Here is an 8,425-nt window from a genome sequence, read left to right on the forward strand (position 1 = left end):
CATGTTTAATAACAATTCAGATGCTAGCGCAGAAAGCTTCTCGAGCACATTTATAGACGACATGAAACTGGGAAGGGTTGTGGACACACTGGAGGATGCGAGTGCAATTCACAGGATCCTGACAGACCTCCCGAGGTCCCTTCCAACCCTCATTTTCTATGATTTTCGACGATTCTAGATCGGTAAGCCAGGCTGCAGCCAACGGTGTGAAGCTCGCTGCGGACAAATGCAAGGTGCTGCCCCTCGAGAGGAACGATCAAGAGCATGAATATAAAGTGGGGGACACCTGGCTGGATGGCAGCTCTGTGGGCAAGGATTTGGGAGTCTTGGCAGATCACAGACGATGAGCCTGCAGCGCAATGCAGCTGCACAAAAAGGCAAACGTGGTTTTGGGCTGCATCATTAAAAGCACTGGCTAAAAGACATCGGAGGTGACAGTGCCTCGCTATTCGGCACCGGTTAAACCTCATCAGGATGCCGTGTGCAGTTCTGGGATCTGCATTTTAAGAAGGACGCGGAGAAGTGAGAAGGGGTCCAGAGATGGCAACAAAGATGATAAAGGGCTTGGAAAGCAAGTCATACGAGAGGAGGCTGAAGGAGCTGGGCACGTTCAGCTTGTGGAAAAGGTGCTTAAGAAGGGACATGATAAGCAGTCTTCAAATACGTGATGGGTTGCCATAAAGGAAAGAGAAAGCGCCTCTTCTCTCAAAATACAGATTTGCCTCTTGCCGCAGTAGGATTTAATTCAAATCCTTCATTCTGTCACGTGTAACATACCCAGGTGCCTCCCAGCATGACTAAAACATTCAGTTTGCAGAAAGGCTTGGTCTAAGGATACCAGGTTATAAAGGGACAGTGATGGAGGTGCCCGATTCCTATCATCCGTCCTCTACAGAAATCTAGACAGGCAGAGTTGGCTGACTTACTGCAACTACCCAGAAAGCTCCCCCTTATTAGGATCATTATAACTTCTTCTGGTTATCTGAGTTTTCACAAGGTGACATTTCCAAAACCAGAAACCCTTTCTATGGGTTTGAAGGCCTCTCACAAGGTGCACAGAAAACCAGCCCACCCCAACTATTCATTTCTACCTCCGGCTTCCCAAATGTGGTCTCTCATTTTGGCCCCATGTAGGTCACCCCTTCCCTGTAAGTCCCTCTTCAGGAATGCACCCCTCCACCGCGGGCTGGACAATGCTGCAATTTGAATGTTTTGCCAAGTTCAAAGTTTAAGAAACAATGTAATTTAAAATAATCATTTTTGTAAGTCTTTCTTCCAGTGTTTTCAGATTGTGCTGATTTTTTTTTTTAATTATGGGGTTTATTTTCTGCAAGCTTTGATTACTGTCAGTTTGCCACCAGGAGTGTGCACTTTTCTGGCCCTCTGCAACCAAAGTAACCCCCAAATCAAGCCAAGAGTGATCTTGTAGCACTATCCTGGGCCCCTGGGTCAGATGTGCAACATTCAGACCTCATCATCTGTGCAGAAGCCTTCATATCCGCAGACCAGAGGAAAAGAAAGAAGGCAAGCAACAAAGGATCAGTGCCGCCCAAGCTCTTATATTAAAATCTATTCCATTCTTAATGATAAATGTCCTGGCTGAACAGACCCATCTCTTTGATCTCATTCTCGCTGCATTTCCATAAAATGATGTATGATGCTCTGCTCTATTCAGAAATCACGTTATCTTGTTCCTCTGGTAAAATCATCAAATGCCAATTTTTCTACCCATGCTTGCCTGTGAGCGTAGGAAAAAGAACTTTTTTTGTTTTTGCATGTTGATGGGAGAATTTTTAAACCAAACTGGAAAAGAATAGAGCAGCTTAGGAAGAATAATATAATAGAGCAGTGCTAGTGAGGTGCTATACCAGAAATCACGCTCGTCTGGGCTGAACTATGATTCATCTACAGGAAAGCAGGCGGCTTGTACGAGAAGAGAGATAAGTTCCAGGTCAGAGACAGCCAAGAAAACAATATTCACAGACTGACAGCAAGAAAACAGATAAGAGTTTCCTAATGCTTTAGGAGTTATTAAAAATCTTTTCCCCTGATAGGACTGCATGTAAGTGTATGCACACAGGAGCATGCAAATGCAAGTCTTTGAAGGATTAGGGTCCACCTCAGTCAAATTCCAGCTTCTCTGCAGGTGAGCTGCACAAAACAATGCTCTAGGGTCGTTAAAAAAGTCATGCCTTCTTAGTCTTATTCAATGTTAAAGTCATTCAGGGATGGTTGAGCTTGAAAGGAAACTGAACTCTGGCTGGCAGCCCTTAAAGGACATCCAGTATCCTTCAGGGACAGAACAGAACAACTCTCCTTCTCTCAAACACGTTGAAACTAAAAGAAGTAAAGAGCACAAGATACTTCCAGTGTCCTCCGAAACCTGTGACCCACACAGGCAACTCAGTTGAGAACAGTGTACGTCTCCAGTTATACGTGCAGTGTGCTCCCGGAGCCGGGCCCTGCTAGTTTAAACACACACCTTGATCAGCCTTGTCCTCTTGAAGAGAGAGCTCAGGCACCGTCTCCCTACCACCATGACTCTTCTATGATTAAACGCAATCCAAGATTAGTATCCCATGCTGCATTATATTTCACCGGTTTTTGGAGAGCAATTAAACTAGCCGTGCTGATTTCTCATCTTGATACTAGCAATTAAACTATCCGTAAGCATGAACACGCTGATGTCTATCGTGATACTGTGGCCCCTGTCAATCACACCAATCCAGCAACAGCATTTCAATAACACCCGGTGGAAGGGAGCAGGCATCCTAATCAGTCCTAATGACTTTGATGGGACTCTGCAGGCAGTTATGCTTGTGCCATCAGCTCCACCTAAAACTGCAGCCAATAAGTGCCATCCCAATGGAAGAGAGCTAAGCTAGACAGATAAGTAGACTTTTTCCAAGGTATTTTGTGGGGCAGGGTCCACATCACTGTGCACGCAGGCTTGCTGTTTCCAAGTGTGTACACAAAGGACACACAGGCATAATTACGCTTCTAATTCCATTAACAGTTATTTAATATATAATACAGACGGACGACTGGACAGACACGTTACCTGCTCCTCAGGTTTGGAAAAAGTCACGCCTTGCATGTACACAACCTGTTTTGTACCCACCGTCAGGCCCATCTATTAAATTCATGCCGGGGAAGAAAGTAACCCCAGCAAACAGCTGCTTTTTTTTTGCTTTATGTTTTTGGTTGTTTTTAAGTGAGAGCGCCTATCTTCTCATGGGACTTTTGAAAGGCAGACTTAGCTTTATATTATACCTTCCTAAACTTAGCTTTCACCTTATTTCTGCTTCCATTCCTCCCTTGGTATGCAGTTACATTAACCATTTGGAGAAGGAGCCTGACAAGAAGTTGGCTCTGAAGAGATTCAGTGGGGTTTTTTCAATTTGTCTTTCCAGATTTGTATGGGAGAAGAGCACAGTATGTCAGCTTGGGAAGGAGTTTGCACTTGTCCTGTCAAAAAATTGGATGCCTGCAAATCTATCATGCTTGCTTTTACAACAGTGTGATGGTTACACAACAGCAGCAACCTCTCAAATCTGTACTTACAGTGGAGCCATACCATGGTCCAGGTCCCCTGAGAGGCAATTAAAATATGACAACAATTAGCAGTACTGCTGCGGTGCTATAGACCCCGCCAAGCGAGAGGGCCCATTACATTAGGCCAGTGGTTTTCAACCTTTTTTAATTTGGGGCCCCCTATAAAGATCTGAATGGCGATGCAGACCCCTTTGGAAATTGTGAATGGAGGTGCAGACCCCTTTGAACTGTAAGTGTGGGTTTGGGTATTCCCACACTTTTGATTGATCAGTCATCTTTTGTGGTCCTCTTAGTCTGCAAACCCCCAGGGGTCTGCGCACCACGGGCTGAAAACCACCGTACCGGGCATTATACAGACTCACTAGAAGAGAGTTCCTGCCCGGAAGAACGTACAGTTAGCTAGACAAGATGAACCAATATTGAGGTGTGTGGGAGAAGTATTATTATCCTAATTTCACAGATGGGCAACTGAGATGCAGCTGCGTGCCAAAGTTCACATCGGGAGTCAACAGCAGTGCAGAGCAATGATCCCAGACCCGAGTATAGCGCCTAACCACCATAACCGTCCTTCCAAGGTCTGTTGCACTGAGCTGTAAGCAAGTTCCTCTGAAGTCGGTGCCAACTTTTACAGTGAAGTCAGTGTGAATTAACCAAATATTGGAGTGCTTTGCTAAATCGGGATGGACTGCTGAATTAGGATCAAGTCCCCAATCCCACAAATGCACACGCACATCCTCAGCTACACGTAAGTATTCCTACCGACTTCAGCGTGTCTTTGTCCTTGCATAAAGGTAAATATAGGCGTATGAGAGAGTAACCAGGGCCCAAAATCCGTGCGTTTTGTATGACCAAAGCATTCATCAAAATAAGGAGGGGAGAGAAGTGAGCTTCATGCACACACATGGAAATAATAATGTGGATGAATAGGAAGCTTGCTGCTTACCTGGCCAGGTTCACTCTTCCAGGTGCCCAGTCCTACAAGGGGCAATTTCTGCCCAGTGTGAAGAACAACGTAGTCTTTTCCAGGAGACATTTTTACTTTCTGCAAAGATTAAAACCATCAATATAACTAGCAAGATGCAACAATTTGCCTTTTCCACACAACCCCCCCCATGAAGGTCCTGATTCTGATCGCTTTATACTAAGCATAGCTCTGCTGTTGCCCGTGTAGGTATGCTCCGATGATTGTAGGAAGCTCAAAACGTGTCCCACGTCTAGGGAAGAACTTTTTTATTTTTTCCCTCCTCCTTGATTCACAGCTTTAAAACTTCAACTTTCAGATTCCTCAGAGCTTAGAAAGCACACGAAGCAGAGGTCTAGAGTTACACACTGAATACACACGCTCAGGTGAACGCAGATCCCGTAACGCTCCAGAAATTAGACAGAAGAAAAGAACAAGCCCAAATAAGTGGAAGGGGTTTATATCGTCAGACTTAAACACAAAGAGCGTCCACAGGCCAAATAATAAACCAGCCAAAAATACTAGATCTTTCCTATTCAGAAAAAAACAGAAAAAGAAGAAAAAAGCATGCAATCACATTGTAGTCCTTCCCCTCCATCAGTGTGTTGCCAGCAGCTCAGGTGCAAAGCTAAAATTACTGTTGCCGTCCAGAAGGGATAATGTGCAGTATTTTACACAAACAACTCGTGATGGCTGAAGTTTGGGGACCAGGAATGGATAAAGAGAGGCCCTCTCGCATTGGGCTTTTCAGTCTCCCCATCTCACACCTTGGAAGGAAACTCTGGAAGCACGGGAACCGATTAGGGCTGTGATGAAGTTTGTGCAGGATACAACTGTGCAAACCCAAGCATCTTCTGAAGAAATCAGGCAGCTGGAGAGTCAGATACACTTTGCAAAGCAGAAAGCATGCACCAATATAACTCAGCTGGGCCCAGCAGAGATGCTCCAACTTTCACTGCCACGCACAACAGCCATTCACAAATCATGTTTGTATCCATTTTATACCAACCTTGCACAAATATCTTTGGCCAGTGCCTTTAGGGATCTAGTACTGAAACCTGCAATGTGTATCTCATTCCCTCCTATCCATACAGAGGAAGTGCAAAATGCTACCAGATCAGTCTGCAAGTGTTTTTATACTCACAAAGCCTGGCAGGGGACAGGGCAGTGGAAAGACGACGTCACAGCGATGGGATTTAGAAAAGCTCATCTCAAAGGCAAAGCTTGACAAATAAGGGGAAAATGTGTAGTAAGTGTGTAGTGCGGGACAATGGAAAATACCATGCAAAGTGGAACTGAAAACACAACAGTTCTTCATGACACTGCCGTCCTTTTAGGGGTAAAAAGTACCTTTTTTCCTCTGTCCTTTCTGCTTGTCTAGTCACCGCCAGAGGTTCAATCAGAAACGGACACAGTCCCTTGAAAGCTGAGCAAACCTGTCCACTCCCAGTCCCATCCAAAACAGAACGGCAACCGAGATTGTGTTGGAAAAGTGTTTGGTGATAGACAAGGGATAGACAAGGTAGCCGTGTTGGTCTGAGAAAAAGAAATGCAAAAATCTAGAACTCTTGGTTCAGAGATAATACCTTTTATTACACCTTTTATTCGACCAACTGAGAAATCACAATTAAAAATAGACAAGGTACTTCTGTCCATATTTCGCTGGAGCTATTAGCATTAGCATCAATGTAGAAAGGCCCTTAGGCCTGATTCAGCAAAGAAGCACGTGGGAGAAGTGGCCTTTTGTTGCTGTAGGGGAAAAAAAAGGATGCTGTGCTTTCACAGGTACAGATAGCTGCCTCTGTGGTGCTGAATACCATAGCATTCAAGGTTATCTTTGGTGCGGGAAACATGCTACTTCACTGCAGGAGTCTCTTTCCTATCTCTGGTCATCGGAAGATTTTAGTTGCCGTTGAAAACAGCATTCTGCTTAGGGTGGAGAAGTTCTGTCAAAGGGGAAGCTGATGCAGTACACTATGAAGGGTGTTGCTTTTGGCTGAAAACTGTTAAAAGGAAACCGTGTTTCAGCATGTGTTCCAAGGCATATCCACTTCCTTAGCTTTTGCTAACATCAGCTATTTCTTGCTGTTTACTGAATTCAAAATTTCATCCATGCTAGAAAAAAAACCCTATTTGTCATGCCAGCTAGTGGGACGCCCTCACAGGAAAATTAAGCAGAGTAATTTTTGTGGAAAATTATAATCTATGCATAATAGCATAGATTTTCTTGTTTGCAGATAAGAGTCTATACCGGGGCAGGCAATTATTTCAGGCGGAGGGCTGCTTACTGAGTTTTGGCAAGCCATCGAGGGCCGCATGACAGGCAGCCAGGGGCAAATAAATATTAATTTTCTACATTTTGTAGGGGCCCCGCGGGCCGGATAGAATGGCCTGGCGGGCCGCATCCGGCCCGCCCCAATCAATATGGCGAGCGCTCTCTCAAAATAGGTGGTACGGACTCTCTCTGACAAGTGAGCACTTTACAAGATGAGCACTTTATTAAATACTGCACATTTCAAAAGCAAACTCAGAACTTTAACCCAAAGGACAAAGTATGCATGTATAATCAGTAACTCTTGGCCTGCTCCAAGAACACACAGAGCTCTCCTGCTTCACGGGACACAGTTGTATATTAATACTGTATAATGCAGGGGTGGCAGAACTAGGGAGCCTGGAAAGGGAACAAATCTAGACAACAGAAGTCTACAATCTTTCTCCCCAGATGCTCCCCTTCACCCGACTGGTTTGGTTTTGCTTTGAGGAACACCACAGTTGTGCAAACCTGAACTGGTCCAGCAGATGAATAGACGAGAGGAGCAGGTTTTAATAGATGGAACAGGATAAGAAGTCAATAGATAATTAAGCAATTAAGATTAAACAGTGGCTGCCATTAGCATTTTCATGCCTATAGGGGTGTAGAAACCAGGAAAGAAAAACCCCAGGTTGCAAAGATGATGTGAAATAAACTGCAGGATGGCTCAGAGACAGGGTAAAGTTCAAATTGCACCGACTTAAAAGACTCCCTTTCTCCATTTGCTTCTGAGAAGAGTGCCAGATCCCACTGGTTTCTTACCCCAAACATTGCAATACCTCCAGGGTACTGGGGGGGCTCTTGCTCCACCCTTCACACACTGGCTCGCCAGGTTTTGTATAGCTCTTGCATCCTGCAAGAATCCTTTTCCAGCGCAACTCCTCGTGCCAAGTGCAAGGCAGGCAGCCCCGAGCATCCCTCTCCTCTGCTTGCCACTTTGGCAGCACAGAGACCTGCACAGCACCGCCCCCCGAGCAGCAAGCCTAGGCACCCAGCCCGAGCACACCCGCCCCAGCCCGCTGCTTGCACGTCTGGCCGTGGGGGAGGGCAGGAAACTCACCGCACACCCGTGCCTCTTCCCTCCCGCAGCCTCAGCCCCCCGAGCTGCCCAGCACAACGCTTCCGTTTCCGGCTTTGCCATTAACTCACAAAGTATCAGCCCATTTCCCCTTCCACGTGGGAGTGCAAGGGCACGTGTGTTACCGTATTTCCCCCTTTTGCAAAGCCCCTGGTGCGGCGCAGCCACTTCTCCAGGCGCTGCTGAAACTGACGTGTTGAAAGTGACATCCTGTGCCCGGAGGGGCCTCGTTGCTCGGGGCTGGCCTTGGGGGGAGGGTTTCTGCGTATTGCTTCCACGCTCCCCTTCACCCACGAGGCTCAACCAGGAGCCGGGAAGAAAGTCCCCAGAATAACGATCCAAGAACTGGGAATAAAGGATCCAGGAACTGGCAATAAGGTCCCCAGAATAAGGATCCAGGAACTGGGAATAAAGTCCCCAGAATAAGGATCCAGCAACCGGGAATAAAGGATCCAGGAACTGGGAATAAAGTCCCCAGAATAAGGATCCAGGAACTGGGAATAAAGGATCCAAGAACCGG

The 8,425-nt window shown here is 46.0% G+C and overlaps 1 protein-coding gene across 4 annotated transcripts in view; it reads right to left on the minus strand.

Moving 5' to 3' along the window:
• Positions 1-7,996, minus strand: part of AKR1A1 (aldo-keto reductase family 1 member A1) — a 30,772-nt gene extending 22,776 nt beyond the window's left edge. Inside the window, exons 1-2 of one of the 4 annotated variants that reach the window (XM_006015774.3) lie at positions 7,888-7,996; positions 4,499-4,597 (exon numbers count right to left, since the gene is read on the minus strand). In XM_006015774.3, coding sequence (XP_006015836.2) covers positions 4,499-4,597; positions 7,888-7,968 — 180 coding nt within the window. In that variant the 5' untranslated portion in view covers positions 7,969-7,996. Of the gene's footprint in view, positions 1-4,498; positions 4,598-5,660; positions 5,742-5,866; positions 6,003-7,589; positions 7,745-7,887 lie in introns of those variants that run through there. The other 3 variants (XM_025206623.1, XM_025206627.1, XM_025206612.1) reach the window with 3 other exon arrangements.
• Between the last annotated feature and the right edge of the window lie 429 nt (positions 7,997-8,425).

The sequence above is a fragment of the Alligator sinensis genome, unplaced genomic scaffold (genome assembly GCF_000455745.1).
Source record: "Alligator sinensis unplaced genomic scaffold, ASM45574v1 scaffold781_1, whole genome shotgun sequence".
Classification (NCBI taxonomy): Eukaryota; Metazoa; Chordata; order Crocodylia; family Alligatoridae; genus Alligator; species Alligator sinensis.